The sequence below is a fragment of the Ovis aries genome, chromosome 2, assembly GCF_016772045.2.
Source record: "Ovis aries strain OAR_USU_Benz2616 breed Rambouillet chromosome 2, ARS-UI_Ramb_v3.0, whole genome shotgun sequence".
NCBI lineage: Eukaryota > Metazoa > Chordata > Mammalia > Artiodactyla > Bovidae > Ovis > Ovis aries.
Window position 1 is genome coordinate 243768523 of NC_056055.1, and position 19982 is coordinate 243788504.

General features: G+C 53.7%; 1 protein-coding gene across 3 annotated transcripts in view; it reads right to left on the reverse strand.

The window, feature by feature from the left end:
* The window catches only part of EPHB2 (EPH receptor B2), a 215785-nt gene that overhangs the window by 132213 nt on the left and 63590 nt on the right, over nt 1-19982 (reverse strand). For all 3 annotated transcript variants that reach the window (XM_042244590.2, XM_042244591.2, XM_012152536.5), the window contains exons 2-3: nt 6048-6112; nt 2036-2720 (exon numbers count right to left, since the gene is read on the reverse strand). In XM_042244590.2, coding sequence (XP_042100524.1) covers nt 2036-2720; nt 6048-6112 — 750 coding nt within the window. The remainder of the gene's footprint in view (nt 1-2035; nt 2721-6047; nt 6113-19982) is intronic.

Below are 19982 nucleotides of genomic sequence, written 5' to 3' on the forward strand. Positions count from 1 at the left end.
GAGCCGGTAGACAGTGAGGGACTGATTCTGCTCCCCACGGCCTGTCTCACCCCCGCCATCTCCCAAAGTGGTGCATTTTCACGCTCAGGTATAGGAAACCAGATGTATTGTCTTCCCCGAGAAGTCAGCCTTTTCTCCCCGTTTCCCCATCTCTTTCCCAAGATCATCAAGGCTCTGTAAACTGGGATTTCTGGTTTCCTCTGCATTCTCTCCCTGCTCCACCTTGTCTCCACTTCCAAAACACCCTTCGACTACACTCCTCCTCTTTACCAGCACTGGGGATGCCCAGTCCAGGGGTCACCGTCTCCTAAGATCACTGCAGCAGCTTCCTCAGAGGCCACTGCTCCTGTCTCTCACAGACCCACTTCTCCTCCCAGAGATCTTTAACACGCTTCCTCCAAGGGCTGGAGGGAGGTGTCACGGAGATGGTGGATGTGGTAGAATTTCATAAAGGTGAGGATCACTGTAGCTTCCCCAGACTCAATTTTAATCGACTTTCAAGGCTCCTGGACTAGCATTTGGAACACTCCAGGATTCATTCCAATCAGGAAGGCAAGAGGAACCGGCACAAGTAGGCTCCAAGTCTCCTATACCATCACCATCGACCACCACAGCTCACAGTGCAGAGACTCTGTGCCATGCTGGGGTTTATATGTAGCATCCCATTTAGTTAACATTTATTAGGTTTTTACTAGAAGTCACTATAAGTGGTTTACATGTTTTCAGGCCTTGAATCCTCACAACTATCCCATGAGAGAGGGTTTCACACTTGGTTCAAGATATCCAGCTAGCAACTGGCAGGGATGGGACTTGTTCTCAGCTCTGTCTACCTTTATAGGCTTCTCGCCACCATGCAGTACCTTTTACAACTTCTTACACTTGCAAAGAAGCTTTGTGACTCTTGGTTGTCATCACATACCACCTGTCCTATTGTTTACTTCACATTTTTCCTGAAAAAAACTTAAAGGGCACAGTGCTCAAAAGGGTGGTTTGGAATCATACAACCTGGTAAGCCCCCAGGCCACCTCTGCTTACTCCCTGTACGAACTCTCTGAGCTCTGACTTCTTCCTAAAAGACGGCATGTTCCTTTACAGGGTTCTTGTGAGGATTAAAAGAGTTCGACATGTAAAGTGCTCGGCACACAGTAAAAATAGCTCACAGTGGGGCTGTACTTTCCCATTTCTCTGGATTGGAAGTAATCACATTACTTGCCTTGGCCACTGAAATGTGGACAGGCATGACGTATGAGCCATTCTGGGGGGTGGGGGGGTGCTTTAGAGCCCATATACAACCTGTCTCACTTGCTCCTTCCTTCTGCCTGGTGATCACAACCTTCCAAAGAGTGGGCGGCTCCATCTGCTTGGCTCGCAGAGGGAGGAATCCCAAGCTGACTCAGGCCATGCGGCATTAAGTGCAAAATAAACATGTTTTGTTACTTCAGCATGGCTTGGCCTATACTGACTGATACAGCAAAAGCTCATTGAAGGTGATCTTATCAATATCATTTACTATGCTTTACACATTTTCCCAAGCTGACTCGTGATGGACATGTATGATCAAGTGCAATATAAACTTCACTGCTTGGCCACTTCGGCACGGCTTGGCCTACACTGACTGATACAGCAAAAGGCCAACGGATATTATCTTATCGACGTTATTTACTACGGTGTACAAGTCTTCTTAAAAAGGGAACCACATCACTTTTGTGAATGAAGAAACAAAGTACCACCTGCTATCATTAATATTCACATAGTAGTTAGAATGAGAAACGGTTATCCTCATACCAAAGAAAATCAGCGGGCACACCCCCTGCAGCATCTGCACACACTACCATTCATGAGGCAGTGTTCAACGCCTCCCTCCAAGAAGCAGAACCATGGCGATCGATCCGGAAACTCTGGCTGCAGAGGGCCTCCCACTCAACTAAAGGCCTCTGCCCTGACCAGCCTGCCCTCTCAGCTGCCAGGCTCAAGGCTGCAGCCAATACCAATGCCACACACTTGCAAGGGACACCTGTCCCGCCACGGCCCTTACCTCGGCAGACCGTGCCGTTCTCCACGGCCTCGAAGCCCGCCTTGCACATGCAGCGCCCAATGGGCACCAGCCACTCGCCATCCCCGTTGCAGTAGAGCTTGATGGGCACGTCCACCTCCTCTGCGTTGGCGATGCAGCTGCCCCGGGCAGCCACCAGCGACGTGCTCTCCGCCCCCGACAGCGTCTCCTGGAAGATGGCGCCATTCTGGATGATGCGGGGGCACTTGCGGTAGAAGACGCGCACGGCAATGAGGGACATGCAGCCGCCGTAGTCCTGGAAGGCCAGGTAGAAGCCGCTGCGGGACACGGGCCCGAAACTCCGCACCTCAGTGTTGATCTTCATGACCCGGCCGCCCAGGTCCACCTGGGAGAAGCTCTCATCGGCGGCAATGGTGTCCACCTTCACCCACGGGTTCTCCATCCAGGTGGGGAAGGTCTTGGTGGCCGAGTCGAAGTCGGCCTCGTAGTAATAGAGGTTGAAGGTCTCCTTGCAGGAGCCGGGCACACTGGGGATGCTACTGCAGTCACGCACCGAGAACTTCATCTCCACGTGGATGCGATGGGCGCCCCGGCGCCGGATGAACTTGGTCCGTAGCCAGTTGTTCTGGCTCGACTCAAACACATTGCATACCTGGTACGTGCGGATCGTGTTCATGTTCTCATCGTAGCCACTCACCTCTTCCCACTGTGGGTGAAACGCCAGTCAGGTGGGGCAGCTAGGGGCTGAGCCCCAGGGAACATCCTAAGCGGGGAGGGCACAGACTTTGCCTTAGGGATCCTCCAGCCATGAAGGCAGCAGGCAGGACACCTACCATCAGGGACCTCCTGTCTCTCAGGGGGAGGCACAGACTCTACCCAAGGGATCTCCCAGTTTGATGATGGAGACATGATGCCTACCATCTGAGAAACCCCAAACTGAGCAGGAGACTTGGCTCTGGCCCTGAGGAATTCCCCGCTCTACGCAGGAGACGCGTCAATCTGACGGGAAGGCCACACGCCCTGCTCTTGGTGGTATTCCCCTATCCACGAGGGAGATGTGACCCTTACCCCCCAGGGGTAACTAATCTGGTAAAGAAGTCACGGCCCCCCTGCTGTTCCTGGGAAGCTCCCAACCGAACGGAAACCAGGGAGAGGCTGAACCCACACAAAGTACGTGCTTGAGGAGCGGCCAGTCTGCTGAGGAGACAGGGCTCTGTCCGCCCGGAGTGCCGTATCTGGCCAGGCAGACACAGCCCTTGCCCTCGGGGATCCTCAGCCCAACGGACGATGAGCCCTCACCCCCATAACAGAAACGTGAGGCGTTTCCCTGCGAGAGTAGTGAATACGGAGACCTCCCCGCCTCCCTGCCTGGGGTCATTGCTCTGGCACCTCACCAGGCCCTGGCCTGGGCGCTCGCCCACCCAGCTGTGAGCTCCCCCATCCCACTGCTGGATGGGGCTTGGCAGGGCTGCGGAAAGCAGGGAACAGAAGGGCAAAGGCTGTGTTCCATGCACAGACGCTCACTCTCATGCAGGCTCACTCTCAGGCTGAGCCTTTGTTTACCCTTTCACACCCCCTCAAGCACCTCTCACTTTCTCTATCCAGCCTTCTGGAACCTCCTGGAGTGGAGTCTCCCTCCGGCCGCTGTGTCCAGGTTCACCAACTCTCCCTTGGGCCTTTGGGGACAGCCTGCCTAAATGAGTGCCAGGCACGCCCAAGCCCTCTTGGTCTGGTCTCCCCCAGTGGGTCTGAGAGCTTGCTGGGATCAGCTCCCCGATCCCTCCTTCTCCTGGGCCCCTCTTTGGTGCTGGGCTGGCTTCACCTGGGGCAGGCCCATAAAAGGGCCCCAACAAGCAGGGTGAACCCGTGCCGAGCCCAGGGTGGGTGCTGTAATAGCATCCTATTTCTTTGTTGTGATTATCACACGTGGGAAGCACAGTTATCCCCATTTTACAGATGAGCAAGTGGAGACCAGAGAAGTGCAGTCACACACTGTGAGCCAAGGTCACACAGACCCAAACTCAGACCCATGCCCACGCTTGTCCACACTGCCTTGAAACACAAGGACCGAGCAGTGGGCTCTGTTCCAGCTCTGCTAACTTGACGTGTGACCTTAGGCAAGTCACTGCCCCTCTCTGGGCCTCTATTTCCCCAACTGCCAGAAGTGACTGTCGGGGGGAGGGTAAGTGGTGGGAGAGGTGTCAGCCTCGCGTAGGTGCTCTTTGTCTTTCTGCCTCCCTCAGATTCTGCCTGCGCGGGGCGGGGCGGTGGCTGTGGCTGCTGTGAAGGGTGAGTGTGTGTGAGCAAGGCCGAGCGGGCCCAGCTACTACTCCAGTGGCGGCTCTGAAGCTCCCTACATTGCATTTAATTTTTTTTTTTTGGTGGCACCATGTGACAAAGTCAGCCCCTTGTTACAATCACTGCTCTTCTTCAGAACTTAATTAGAGCACTTAATTAGAGCACTCTGCCTTTCTCCCCTCTCTCTAATTAACATGCGGAGGCCCTGCAGCCTAAACACCCCAAATAATTGCGTCCGGGGGCCCTGCAGCCCAGCCTGGCCTCATTACTGGCAGGGTGGGGCTGTGGGCCCAGCCGCCTTCGCAGATGGAAAATTGGTGACAAGAAAGAGCCACAGAAAGAGGCCTGACCCTGGGGCCCTGCCTATTGAGAGCACAGGCCTGAGGGGGGTAGCGGAGGACGCAGTTCCTTGGGGTAGCAGCTGAGTCCCCATGGAGGAGCTGGGACGGGGGAGGGGGAGCTGGGGGAGCCCTGAGCCCCCACCAGAGACCAGGGGGGTGAGGAGGGGCTGGTATCAGAAAAGATGGTGATGAGGATGACGCTGGCAACAGCTCCCATAGCCACTTGTCACTGGGAGCCCCCTCTGCATCAGGCGCTATGCTGGATACTTGGCAGAAAAACCTCATAACAGTTCTGCGAGGAAGACATAATCACCACCATTTGATACACGAAGAAGCTAAAAGCTCAGACAGGTTAAGGAACTGGCCCCCAAATCACACAGCTGGTAAGTGGCAGGATTAGAATGGCTTCCCTGGTGGTTCAGGCGGTTACAGTAAGGCAGGAGACCTGCGTTCCATCCCTGGGTCGGGAAGATCCTCTGGAGGAAGGCAATGGAAACCCACTCCAGTACGCTTGCCTGGAAAATCCCATGGACAGAGGAGCCTGGTAGGCTGCAGTCCATGGGGTCGCAAAAGAGTTGGACACGACTGAGAGACTTTTCTTCCTTTCTTCAGGGGTCTGACTCCATAGCCAGTGGGTAACTGCCGGAGAGGAATCTCAAACTGCGCCGGATCCTTTTATCAGGGGCTGGGGTGGGTATGTGCCATGTGGAGTTTTAGCTCCTGGACCAGGGATCCAACCTGTGGCCTGTGCAGTGGAAGCACAGAGTCTTAACCATCGGACCACCAGGGCAGTCCCTGTGCCTGAAGTGTTCCTGGGAAGCTCTTAGCCTACGTGGGCTCAGACCACAGGACCCAAGGAAGTGTGATGGTAGGAGCTCAGGAAGGTGGAATGCAGTGTGGTGGGAACCCAGAGGACTAGGTCACAGCCTTGGTTACAAACCTGAGCCCTCATCACTTACTAGCTGTAGGGTCCCCAGTAGGTGGCCATAGCTCTCTGAGCTTCAGTTTCCTCATCTGTGAAATGGAGGTGGTTCCTTCCCATAGGACTGGAGATGATGTGTGTAAAGGTGCTTTGATACAGTATGACACCCACTGCATGCTCAGGAACTGACAATTCACTTTCCCTATCTGTAAAACAGCGGTTGTAAGTACCCACTTCTCAGCCTCACTCTTAGAATTCTATAGGACAAGAGCTAAAAGCATCCAGCCTGTTGTCACGGTAACTGGTACTCGATCAATGGTAGGGGACCAGTAGGGTGGGGCAACGAGAGTCCAGGTCCTGGGACCTGAAGGAGGGGAAGGGGCTCGAATGGGGTGGGCTAGGGCATCCAGGCCCCGCAGCAGAACCGGAGGTATCCTGGAGACCAGGCAGGGTTTGAGGACCACTGACTTACCCCCGATGGAGGATGCACAATCCAGCCCAGCTCCGCCGTCGCTGTGGTTGAATCCATCAGCGTTTCTGTGGAGAGAGCAGAGTCACTGCTGAGTTGCCTACAAAGCACGGTCAATCACTAAGAACTTCCCTCTTAAGGGCTGTCTATACAGAGGAGCCACCTACTTCCTTGCTCCAATCAATCACTGGGTCTAACCCTATGGACGATCTTCCCTTTAGGGCCTGCGTCTCACTCCATGATCCCGCCCACTCCCACACTCCAGCCAATCATCTGAGTCTATTTCTCTAGACTCCACCCCTTAAATCCAACTGCAGCCCTTCTACACACGGTCATGCCTCACCCTCTCAGCCAATCACATCCCTCCAACCTAGGTATTACCCTCCTTTACTGGGGAAGGGTCTTAACCTGGGGTCTCCTGGATAGGCTTCAGAGAGTCCTCAAGAAATTTCAAATTTTTCCTTCAAAATGAGGGTCCTATTTGCTTTTCTGCATGCACCAAATTCTCACCAACTGGAATGCTGGCCTTACAGAGGCCTCCCTTACAGGGGGCCCCAGCCACGCTGTCTCAGTCATCCCAATTTTGCCATCTGCCCCATGCCTCCCATCAGGGATACCATTCCCCTTTCTCCAGGAACTGGGAGTTCTCCATCGTGTCCTTATCCCTGGGCCCCCTCCCCCGGGGCTCAGCCAACTCTGTCCCAAGGACAGAGCCCTGGGGATGGAGGGGCAGCAGGGGTGAACACCATGTCCACCTGCCCTCTGGGGATTCAGAAAACTCAGATCAGCTTCTGACCCAGCTGGGCCCTACTTGCTTCCCGTTATTCTAGCTGGAGGGGAGGAACCATCCAGTCAATGACAAAGGAGACCCACAGGGCCAGAAAGATCTCCATTCACCCCCAGATCAGGCTCAGCACCCCTCCCCTCTCCCCCCTTTCCTGCCACAGGGGATTCAAAATGCTTTTTGAACTGAACTGTGATGCACTGAGTAGATTTAAATTGCTTGGGCATTCAATCCACAAATATATCCGATGTACATTATGTACCCGAGCACTGTACGGGTACCCTGAGGGTGACTAGCAAAGCCCTTCTAAGGGAGCAGTTCACAGTCTGGTGGTGGAGATGGGGTGTGAATACAGAGTTGTCAGAGGGTAGACAGAGCGACTTCACTTTCACTTCTCACTTTCATGCATTGGAGAAGGAAATGGCAACCCGCTCCAGTGTTCTTGCCTGGAGAATCCCAGGGTCGGGGGAGCCTGGTGGGCTGCCATCTATGGGGTCGCACAGAGTCGGATGCGACTGAAGCGACTTAGCAGCAGCAGGCGGAGAGGCCTAGGGAATCACAGCTGGACCTTCCACATCCCCTAGGTGAGCAAAAGTGAGTGAGAGGCAATGCTTGCTGCTAAGCCCCCATCCTGTGCCCAGGATAGACATCACTAATCAATGCCTACACTCTGTGACTACACAGGGCTTCTCACCACAGTGCTCCAGGAAACCACCACCCACCACCTGAGATCCTATCTCTGGTCTAATCTAAGAGCCTCGTTTTGGAAATAGGGCAACTGAGGCACAGATAGCGGAAGAGGCTTCCTAAAGATCACCCAGGAGGTGGTGGCAGAGTGGGAGGTGAGGGTCTCCTGCCTCCTACCCTGTAAACTTCTAGACACTTGGTTTGATGGCCTGGGTTGAATGAACTAGGGCAAGGAGAGTGGGGGCAGAGGGAAGTGTCCGTGTTGCTGTCAAAGTAGAAATGGGAGGAACAAGGTCTTGAACCAGGCAGGGGCGGTAAGGATGGGAGGAGGGTGGGAAAGAAGGAAGCGTTGAGCCAGAGGTGACCCCAGTCAGACCCGTGGGCTGACAAGAGAGGATGCGGCAGTGTCCCCATGCCCGCCTGTGGCTCGAGTTTGCGGTCACTGTGTCCCTTTGCACTGGGGGCTGGCGAGTGGGGGGGAGGAGGGTGCCAGGGACGGTGGAGTCCAGTGCCAAGGGCGTCCTTTTGATGGCAAATTGGAGGGAAGTTCTATTGTGCTGCTTTGGAGCTGAAAAAAGGGTTCCTTTTCACACTCCGAATGCTACAGATTTTTCTTCCTGGAGAGAACAAGGGCTGAACTTTTAACCTGTTTTCTCTCATCGGCCTCAGCCAGAGACGCGCCAAGCCAGGCTCTCTGCCTGGGCCCGAGGAACAGCTGCTGGGAGCCGCGCGCAACAAGGGAGAGAGGAGACTGTGCTTGGGACCAGAGAGGGGTCGGAGGGGAGGCAAACCCGCCAAGCAGGTGGCCCCACCCCTTGGCTGGATTCTTGGGCTGACCCAGAGGCCAAGCGCTAAAGGATTCCACAGCCCAGAGGAGGGACTGCGAACGGACGTCCTCCACGCCTGGGTGGAAACTCAGGCCCAGAGAGGTGCAAAGGACTGGCCAAAAGACACACACTAAAAGATGGTCCTCAAACTCTGGGCTCCCAGGGAGTTCAGGTTTGGGGGCTGCACTGTTCCTTTCCTTTGCCTCCCACCACAACTGGAACCAGCAAGAGGAGGATCTCAGGATAGGAAGTCAACAGGCTGTTTGGTCATAGACTGGAAGGGGCTAAGAGGAGGGGCCAGCTTCCAGGTCCGCTGGGGAGGACACAGAAGGTGGCCAGGCCCCTACGCTCCTTTCTCACCAAGCCAGTCCTGGGCTCTGCCTAGAAGGCTGTTACCGCCCTGGAGCCACGGCAGGAGGGAATCCCCAGGGTGCTTTCCCCACAACTTCCCCTTAGCCTTTGCCTTTCCGTGTCCACATCACCCTCCACCCTCTGCAGAAAAGGCAGGTAAGCAGAGCAGATGGAGTGGGACTGGGAGGTCAGACTTCAATTCCAATACCTTTTCTGCCACCTTGGACTTGCAACCTTTCTAAGCTTCAGTCTCCTCACCTACAGAAAGTCCATAATACCTTGTGGGGGTGAACAGGAGAGCTAAGTGAGATGGGAGGGTTCTCAGCTTGCAGCCCAGCCCGAGCAGATCATCAGTAAGTGGCGGCTATTCTTTTTTCAGATCCAGCGTGGTGCGTTTTGGCTGACCCTGTGCTGGCGTACACACATTGTTTCCTTTGGGCTCATCAGGTGGCCCCTGCAAGTAAAGGCGAGTCCAAGCAGCTCCCCCCACACCCCAGACCACGCCTGCCAACATCTGATGGACATCAGCCTCTTGTTCGAGGGCTGAGGCCTCCAGGGAGCCCCTCCTAGTCTGTCTGATGCCGCTTTCCTGGAATGCCCTGGTTTCCTCTTTGTTCCTCTTAACCAAGTACTGAAGTTCAAGCTCAGTTTCCCTGGGAACCTGGGTGGCTTCAGAAAGCCATGCCCTATTTCCATCACCAGTACTTCCCTCCTCCCCATAACACCCCAGACCTTGCCCCTCTGTTCTCAAAAATCTACAGAGGGAGAGAACTCATGTTCACTGAGACCAGAGACCCTGTCTATTAGGAGCCAGAAACCCTCCCCAACGTTCTCACAGTGATGCCAAGAGATAACTGAGACTGTCCCATTTCACAGATGAGAAAACTGAGGTTTACAAAAGCTTAGGGACTTGCCCAGGATCACACAACTATTCCATTTACAAGCTGTGCTCCAGCTGCACAGACTGTTTGGTACTCTCTCTCATACAGTGTTTCTCCTGATCTCCTCCCCTTCCACCCCGTCTGTAATTTACTTACCCCAAGACCCAGCAGAGGGCTTTGCACTTAGTAGGTCTTCAGTCAAAGGCTACATTCCCCTTCCCTCCCCTTAAACTGTAGGGCTCAAACATGCCAGCGTTCTGCTCCTTCCGGACAACATCCAGGACTTTGGCCGTTTCCACCTATAGCCTCTACTATTATATAATTACACAATTTCTTCCGACTCTTTTTTTTTTTCCCTTAAGTGTATTTTAAAGAGGAAAAAGTTATCATTATTACAAATGGGAAACCAGTATCACTTGCCATAAAAGGAAGGAAAACAAACATAAGACTATTACCATTAAAAAAGTTTGCCTGCAAACTACCTAATATCATCTCACTCCCCACACTTTGGGGACCGCTAGGCTCCACCAAGCTGCCTCTCAATTGCTTGAAATGTGCTCTCCACTCCCCCGCCCCGCTCTCCCCACCAGCTGTGACAAGGACAATCTCACGTGCAGGGGAAGCCACTTTCACTGTACACAGATAATTAATCACCACATGATGCGCCAAAACCACAACAGGAATGCATGTCTGGGTTCGGTATGTGATGGCCACTGGGTACAGCAGGAGAGAAAGAAAACAAACAATCCAGGGACGGCTTCCTGGAGGAAGTGACACAGATAAAGGGCTTGAAGTATGAGTTAGGAGAGAGTCGTGAGGGGCTGAGTGGGAAAGCGTGCCAGGCAGAAGGGACACCAGAGGCATAGGCACGGAGGTGTCAGCAGGGTGGCCTGCAGGCAGGCATGAGGGAGGGAGGTGCAGGGATCGATGCGGGCTGGGGCCTGAGCTGGAGAGCCGGAGCAGGGCTGCCCAGGAAAGGCCAGCGACTGTCCGAGGCCCCCTTGCTGGACCGCACCCATCTGCCCACATCTTTCCCGGCTCCCCTGGTACCACCCACCCCGCCCTGCCTACCACTGCCCTTTCACTCGCCTCTGGGCCCTCCCAACCTTCCAGTTAGCCCTGGAAATGCCCAGATCCCAATCCCTGGATGCTTGAAGTGACTGTTGGAAAGAAAAAAAAATCCCAGTGGAAAGATGGGGAAACTGAGTACATGGACAAGATTTTCAGCACCCAGCCAGCAGCCTGGAGCGCCTTACTTGATGGGGAAAACAGGGTCCGGCCCGTGGGAGTGGCTTTGGCCCTCGCCCCGCTGCTCCCACACACCCCCCTCTGCTTCCTGGAGACTGCACAGAAGAAAGCAATCAGGAGGCCCCGATCGCACAGGCTGGGGAGGCCCGAAGACCCCTCTGGCTATGTGTGAATGAGCAGCGCACATTTCAGAAATATTTGCGCTATAAAGGAGACACACTGAAGTCGTTAGCGTTGGGCCGACGGGAGAGTGGCTGTGCGGGGCCCTGTTTTTAGGCTGGAGCGGAGGGGGTCGCCCTCTGCTCCCCGACCCAGCCCTGGTCAGCTCCATCTGACCCCTTCTTGGACCAGACTTCTCTAGGGCCACAGACACCGTCGGCACTAATGACAGTAGATGCAAGTTCCAAAGATACGAGGAGAAGCATTTATTAAGTGCCTACTGTGTGTTGGGCATTGAGTTGGGCACTCTAAGCATGGACTCAGTCTCCTGGCAACCTGTGGGGTACATTAGCCCCACTTTACAGATGCAGAAACTGACGTCAGAGAGGCGAAGCAGCCTGTACAAGCACTCAGAGGCAGGGCTAGGATTTGAACCACCATCCGTCTCATTCTTCATCTGTGTTATTTTCAGGAGACTGTAGCTATAGCCTTAAAACACACACCCCCACACACTCACACACTATGCTCTTTTTGTTTATGGGCCTGTGTAAGGACGGGAGGGGAAAAAAATGGGGAGGGCAGCAGGGGAGTGGTGCACAGACTGTCCAGGCTGGAACCTTGGCTCTGGCGCTCCTTTAGTGAGTGACTGTAGGCAAGCCTGTGCGCCTCTCTGGACCTCAGTTTCCCCATCTGTATAATGGATCATGTGAGAATTAAGTGGCATCACATAGGTGAGGCCCGTTGATCTGCAGTCTCCAAGGCAGTCCACAGGGTCGCAAAGAGTTGGACACGACTGAGCAACTGAACTGAACTGAAGGCCCTCATTCTGGGAGGGCTCTGTGTCTGCCTCCTTCACCGCTGTGACTTTAGCACTGAGAAATTATTCCGGTACACAGTAGATGTATTTGATTTTACACACGGGTGAGGTTTCTAAAGCCCATGTCTGATCATGTCTTAACTGAACCAAATGCCCTTCAGAACTCCCACTGCCAGCGAGGTCAAGTCCCAGCTCCTCAACAACCCATTCAAGGCCCCTGTCAGGCAGGCCAGCTTAATTACCTTCCAGCCGTGACCAGCCTTCCTGAGTTTCCTTCTGCGTGCAGAAGGTGCTATGTTTCCTTGGGCCTTGGTGACTTGAATGTTCCCAATTTTTCTGCTTGGAATGTCCTTCCAGCTTTGGAGCCTGGCTAACTTCTCTTCCAAAACTTAACTCAAGGGAGCTTAAGTTTCTGGCAGCTGTCCCTGAATCCTCCCGGTCTGAGAAACAAGACCATGGTGATTCAACAAACATCTACTTGACTCTACCTCTTGGGTGTCAGGCCCTGTGCTGAACACTGGGGACGCAAAAACAGATCAACAAGTCCTTCCCTCAAGGAGCTTTCCAGACTAGCGCCCAAAGGTAAACTCTCTACAGAGAGAGGCAGAGTGAAACAGGTGATATGGGCTGTGAACCAGGAAGCCGAGGGGAAGAAAGGATTACCCACGACCAGGAAATCAGCAAAGGCGTCTCAGAGGAGGTAGCATTTGGGCTGGGAGGAGAGGGGAAGGGCATGCCATGTAAAGGACATGGCAGAATCAAAGGCTCAGAGGTGTGAAACTTGAGTCTGGGCAACAGTAAAACCTGAGGGTCTCGGTGGGCTCTGGGCTAAAGGGTTAGCATTCATTATCTCATTTCATCGTAACTGTTTATAAAGTAGGTACTTTACTGAACCTCCCTTTACAGATGGGAAAGCTAAAGTTAGGAGAGCTGTTCAAGGTTTTCATGGCCAGGCAGTGGTGGAGCTCCATCTGCCTCATGCCAAAGCCCGTGTTCTTCACTGCTGCATTGGGCTGGCATGTCTGTGCCGTGGGGTGGGAGCAAAATGCTTTGTGGATGAATCTGTCACCTCAGGATGGGGCTAAGGAGTTTGGATCTTGTCCTGAAGATCCAAAACGGGGCAATGGGGAGCTATAAAGGGTTCCTGAGGACGGTAATGATATGGTCTATCTTAAGAACACGGACATGAGAACACAGTCTGTCCTGAAGATGGACAGATATCTTGCAGTAATTCCCTGGGATCTTTGCTCCAAATTGGCCAGCAGCCCTCAGCCCAGGCGACCAAACAGCCTGGCACGTGACCCGAGCTGCAGATGCCACTCCGAATCCTTCCTGCAGCTCCAGCTGCTCCCTGCTGGGGGTAAGGGGGCTCAGATGACTTGAACACAGGCCTGTCTACCCCGCCACAGCCTGGTCAGATGCTAGCCACAGCCTGGAGGCCAGACCTGGGTTACCATTGCAGGGAGTCGGAGCATTCTTCCTCTGGTCCATGTTAGGGTTCCAAGAGGAGGCAATAGTCAGGATCAGGAGATAAAGTTCAAGGCCGTGGATAAGCTGGGTGATCTGGAGAACTTCACTGTACCTCCCTGAGCCTCAGTCTCTTCATCTATAAAATGGGGATCACAATATTCTCACTCAGTGTACCTCCCAGGGCTGCTGAGAGGCTCCAAGGAGGCGTGCAAAGGGTCTTTATCACACGCAAAGGCTGGGCCCTGCGGAAGCAACAGCGAAAATCACTGACACGCGTGGAGGACGCAGTGTGGGCTTCACTGACATTGTCTTACTGATGCTTCAGACCAAGTAATGGAGAAGCCAAAGCTTGGAGAGATCAAGGACTCCCCGGAGGCCACACGGCCGCTAAGAGGCAAGGCCAGATGGGACGTGTTTGGTCTGACCCCAGAAGGCACCAGGTCACGCTGATTCGCAAATGGGAGGGGAAAAAATCAGAGTGTTCAGGTACCATGCTCTTGGTGCCAGGCCTTGAGCCGTCACTCCACACATCCTGCAAGGCTGGCACGTTACCCTCATCGTACAGATGAGGAACCTGGGTTCCAAGAGGCTCAGAGACCTGCCCAAAGCCACACAGCCCCACAGCTGGATGTGAACTATCAGCCCCCGGTTTCCTGTGGCCTCCTTCTCCTCTGAAAACCAGGCGAGAAGCATCAGCTGAGGGCATCTTGGGGTCGCTGGTCCAAAGCAACTAAGTAGAAGGCAGTGATGCCAGCAGGGCAGCCCTGGGCCAGCTGCGGGCAGGCCGTGGATTTTACAGGCTGAAATGTGCCGAGAGGCAGCGCGATGTTTTTCCAGCTCGGCCCTCCCACCCCCGCTCCGCCCTCAGGCTCACAGAAAGAGGACCCAGCTGATGTAAAATCCTTCTGCCTGCCCCCCTCCCAGCACACACCCCTGCCTGTCCTCCTGGCATCAGAGGCCCTCCTCTGCCTTGGTTGCCTGCCTGGGGCCTGCTCTTGTTTTCTCAGGCCCTGGGCGGAGGAGTCCCCGCAACGCTGGGCTCCTCTGCTCTGTCCCCCTGTCTGCCCGCCGCTGGCCTGGGCATCCGCCAGCGCCGGCCGCCCGGCTGAAACCCAATCCTCCAGGCCAGCCGGGGTGCTCACTAACAGCGGGCCGTATTGTGCGGCCGGGGCTTCGGGAGAGTTTGGATTCGCTGCTTGGGGACCCACTTAACCTCCGCCAAGGACAGGATGATGGATGGGGGTCTGGGAAGGGGTTGCTGGGGGTGGGGTGGGCGGTAAATGAACACCAGGGCTGCTCGGGAAGGGGAAGAAGGGAGGCAGGGATGGGAACAGCCCTGCACGCACAAGAGCCCTGTCAGTCTTCAGGACAACCCTGAGGGATGCCTGGTATTCTTACTGGCCCCATTTTATAACAGAAGAAAGATGAAGATCTGAGAGGTGAGGCGACTTGGCCCAAGTCACACAGCAACTCAGAAATTGAACTCGAGCCTATTGCCTTGACATTCCTGACACACCAGGCTGCCTCTCACAGCCAGCGTTTGTCCAGCGTTTTTAAATTTTTAAAGCCCTTTTTCTTAAATAAATCCATAAGCAATTCCCCCCTATTGAGTAGTTAATGACAATATAGGGATGGCACCGCTCTATTTAAAATGCATAACCAACAAGGTCCTTCTGTATAGCATGGGGAACTCTGCTCAGTGTTGGATGGGAGGCTGGAGGGGACGGGAGTTTGGGGGAGAATGGAAACATGTAAATGTATGGCTGAGTCCCTTTGCGGTCCACCTGAAACCATCACAACATAATCGGCTACACTCCAATATAAAGTACACAGTTTAAAAATATATATAGAGTGATGGCAACTGGCATTACTGAGCACCTACTATGTGCCAGGTCTGTGCTGAGCACTTCTTGGCTTTATCTGGTGAGACCCTAACACTGACTGTTTAGTTGGGAATATTAGTCACAAGCTTTTTTTTTTTTTTTTCCTTTTGGCTACAATGAGGCACGCAGGATCTTAGTTCCTTGACCGGGGATCAAACCTGTGTCCCCTGAAGTGGGAGCACGGACTCTTAACCACTGGTCCACCAGGGACGTTCCCATCATAACCATTTTAAAGAAGAGGAAGCACACTCAGGAAGGCAGTTACTCCTGGGACCTGTCTCGGGCTGGCTAAGGGAAGCAGGAGCTCAGGCACCCCAGCTGTTTACAGTCAGCACCCCTTCTGAGTGGTTGGTTAACATTTTTTCATCTCCCTTCAGCCCCCTGGACAGAGCTCCCACCCTGCAGTTCGGCACTCAAGGCGTTCCTTCTCCCTGCAACGTTCCTCGTCCTCTTAACCTGCCTAGGACACTCATACGCAACCTCCAAGCTCCATATCAAGGGATCTGCCTGGTGGGTCAGTGGTTAAGAATCCACTTAGCAACGCAAGGGGCGCAGTGTCCATCCCTGGTCAGAGAACTAAGGTCTCATGTGTTGCTGAGCAGCTAAGCTCATGTGCTGCAATGACTGGAGCCCGAGCGCCTCAACTAGAGGGTCTGCGCACAACAAAAGGCCCCACGTGACCCAGTGAAGGTCCGCACGCTGCAGCTAAGGCCCCAGTGCAGCCAAAAAAAGATCCGTATCAAAAGTCACCCCCTCCTGGAAGCCCTTTCTGATGATCCTGGCAGTGGGGCTTCTACAGTCCTGTGCGTACCTCTCATTGTCACCCTTGTAACCCTGCCCTGAGACTTTTACTCATCAGCCCAACTGGGTTGTGAGTCTTTTGTGGGCAGGACCAAGCCTGGATCACTGTCATAGCCCTCAGCTTCTGTTAAAGCCACTGAACCCGCACCTTGCCCCGACCTCCAGCCAACCCAGACATCAGATGCCCTTTCCCACTTATACCACCTGGGTGCCTGGACTTTTCCTCCAAGAAAGGTTACTGTTATCAAAATGGCTCCATATACTATATAATTCAGGCTTCCCTGAATTATACAGTATTATGAAGTTTCCAGGTGGTACCCTGGAGAAGGAAATGGCAACCCACTCCAGTACTCTTGCCTGGAAAATTCCACGAACGGAGGAGCCTGGTAGGCTACAGTCCATGCGATTGCAGAGTTGGACATGACCGAGGGACTTCACTTTCACCAGTGGTAAAGAACCCACCTGCCAAAGCAGAAGACATACGAAAGGGCTCGAACCCGGGATTGGGAAGGTTCTCTGGAGAAGGAAAGGGCAACCCACTCCAGCATTCTTACCTAGAGAATCTCAAGGACAGAGAAGCCTGGCAGGCTACAGTCCACAGCATCACCGAGAGTCGGACATGACTGAAGCAACTTCAGTTCAGTTCAGTTCAGTCGCTCAGTCGTATCCTACTCTTAGCGACCCCATGAATTGCAGCACGCCAGGCCTCCCTGTCCATCACCAACTCCCGGAGTTCACCCGGACTCACGTCCATTGAGTCAGTGATGCCATTCAGCCATCTCATCCTCTGTCGTCCCCTTCTCCTCCTGCCCCTAATCCCTCCCAGCATCAGAGTCTTTTCCAGTGAGTCAACTCTTCGCATGAGGTGGCCAAAGTACTGGAGTTTCAGCTTTAGCATCAGTCCCTCCAAAGAACACCCAGGGCTGATCTCCTTCAGAATGGACTGGTTGGATCTCCTTGCAGTCCAAGGGACTCTCAAGAGTCTTCTCCAACACCACAGTTCAAAAGCATCAATTCTTCGGTGCTCAGCCTTCTTCACAGTCCAACTCTCACATCCATACATGACTACAGGAAAACCATAGCCTTGACTAGACAGACTTTAGTCGGCAAAGTAATGTCTCTGCTTTTTAATATGCTATCTAGGTTGGTCATAACTTTTCTTCCAAGGAGTAAGCGTCTTTTAATTTCATGGCTGCAGTCACCATCTGCAGTGATTTTGGAGCTCCCCCAAAATAAAGTCTGCCACTGTTTCCACTGTTTCCCCATCTATTTCCCATGAAGTGATGAGACCGGATGCCGTGAAGCGACTTAGCATGCACTATATAATCCAAAACACTCACTTAATCCCACTTCTATGCTGTCACTCCTGTGATGCTCACAACACCCTATGAGGCAGAATTATTATTGTCCCCATTTACCCCACTCATCATCCATCCAACTATCCATTCATCCATCTACTCTCTCACTTATCCCATCCACCCATCTACCATTCCACTCACCCTATAACCCTATTCATCCACTCACCCACGTTATCAAGCTTCCCACTTAAGTATCCAATCATCAGGCATACATTGTCCCCATTAAACCAACTCTGTTTCCTTCTTTCAATTCTTCCTCCTTTTCTTCCTATAGATGGGAGAAATGAGCTTCAGAGAGGTTAAACCACCTGCCCAACATCACACAGCTAACAAGCAGCAGATCCAGGGGTTGAACCAGGGACACTTTTATAACCACTCTGCTCTGTGGCCTCTCACTTTCTCACTTCATTTCAAACTGTCCCATTGCATGCCGGTTTAGTATTGCAAGTCACCTCAAATCCTTTTGGATGTGTGTAAAGTGTAAATTACAAATCAATAAGACACAGGCCAGTGTAAGTCCAAGCTGGGGTCTGTCAGGTTGGAGTCAATTAGGAAGCCTGCTGCAAGACCTGCTGGGACTAGATCTATTTGCCTAATTGGCACCAGTTTCTTCCACTGAAGGACAATTAACTCAAATCCCAGAATCCAGAACACCCCTCTGCTTCTGGACAAGATGTCAGACATTTAGTCGCATGGAATTCTCCTGCTCATTCATTCACCCATTGACCCCACACACCCACTCATCCGTCTCTTTCCATCCACCCAGTCTTCATAATGATCCATAAACTATCCTGCCATCTACCCACCCACTCACCTCCCTACTTACCTATTTGCATGCTGATCTATTCACTTATTTATCCCTCTAACCCTAACCCTCACCCTTTGGCTGCATCCTGAGTTCTGCCCTGCTGTCTCTGAGTCTGGTTCCCCTCTGCCTCCAGGCAGCCTGTTTCACTGGGGTCCCCTTTGGTCTGTAGACCTGGCTTCCCCCATCCTAACAGGCACGGATATGGCTGAGGCCTCTCCTACCCCCAAAGAGGAGCCAATGAATGAGAACTTGAGCCCAGATACAGTCTCATCGCCAACCACGACCCCCTGTTGCACAGTCTGGAAGGAGGTGGTGGTGGTTTCTCCGTCAGTCATGTCTGAATCTTGCAACCCCATGGACCGTAGCCTGCTAGGCTCCTCTGTCCATGGGATTCTCTAGGCAAGAATACTGGAGTGGGCTGCCATTTCCTTCTCCAGGGATCTTCCTGACCCAGGGATCAAACCCTGGTCTCCTGCATTGCAGGCAGATTCTTTACCATCTGAGCCACCAGGGAAGCTGAGTCTGGAAGGAGGGCCAGAGCGTAAAGAGAAAACCGCAGAGCAGAGAGACCCCAACCCTGCCTGGGGAGTCGGTGGAGACTTCTCAGATGTGGGACATCCGGCATGAACCCCGAGGTTCCGAGTGGGAGGCAAGCCAGTCTGGAAGGAAAGAAAAGGAGAACTGAGAGCAGGATAAGAGGGTGTTCCAGGCAGAAGGAACACTCTGGGCAAAGGCCAGGGGAGAGGATGAGCTGCTCGAGGAAAGAGGAAGTCTTGGGAGAAAGAACGACAGACACCACCGAGAGCCTTGAATCTTAGGCTGCTCAGCCCAGGCAGCCCGGGGGCAGCAGGGAACTGTTGGAGGCGCGTGGCCTGGCTCAGTTGTCACTGCATTCTCTGGTGTGACTGGTCCGTTTTATAAGCGTGGACATCGCAGCCAAGGGATCAGAGGTGCAGAGGGCGGCCCAGGTCACGCAGTTAAGCTGGTCAGGGGCACAGCAAAGGTTCCACTCCACGAGTGATGGCTCCAAAGCCCCCACTCATTCTGAAAGCAGCTTCTGTCTCAAGAGGAGCTGTTTCTACAGAGTCTGAGTCCCCCTCAGTGCCAGTACCCGCCTCCAGCTCTGCCTCTGTGGCCCTTGTTCTGCCGTGCGGCGACAGAACCCCTGGGGCACCATCTCTGCTCAGTGAGACTCCGCCTGCTCCCTCTGACACCCTGGGCCCACTTGCCAACCGCATCTGGCATCTCGGGCAGTTAAGCAGACGCAGCTCTGCTGGGGCATTTTCTCCTGTGCCCGTACTCCCCATCACCATCTCCATGACTGGACCATCCACGTGTTCATCACCTTCCTCATACCGTTCATTCCCCATCATCCCCAACACGCTGAGGGGTGACCTCCGACAGAAAGCCAGGCGGGCTCAAGAGCTTTCCACTACTGGGGCTCATGACAGGACGGCACGGAAGGTTCTTGACAGTGGACAGGCCTGATAAGGGATAGGACTTGAAACGAGGGGCCCTTCGGATGGAGAAGACATGGAGGAAGAGGCTCTCTGAGTCAGGAAAGAGATTATCCAGGAGGTGAGGGAACAGACCCCTACCACCTGTATCTCTATCACCATGGAGACCATTTACTGGGCACCTATGCTACGCCAGGCACTGAGCCATGCAAGGGACATCCAGGAGCACATCTGAGCCTCCCCAAATCCTCCAAGGGGCATACAGTGGCTCCACTTTACAGATTAGTAAACTGAGGTTCAGTGAGGACAAGTCTGGAGAATGAAACAGCAACCCACTCCAGTATTCTGGCCTGGAGGATCCCACGGACAGAGGAGCCTGGCGGGCTACAGTCCATAGGGTCCCAAAA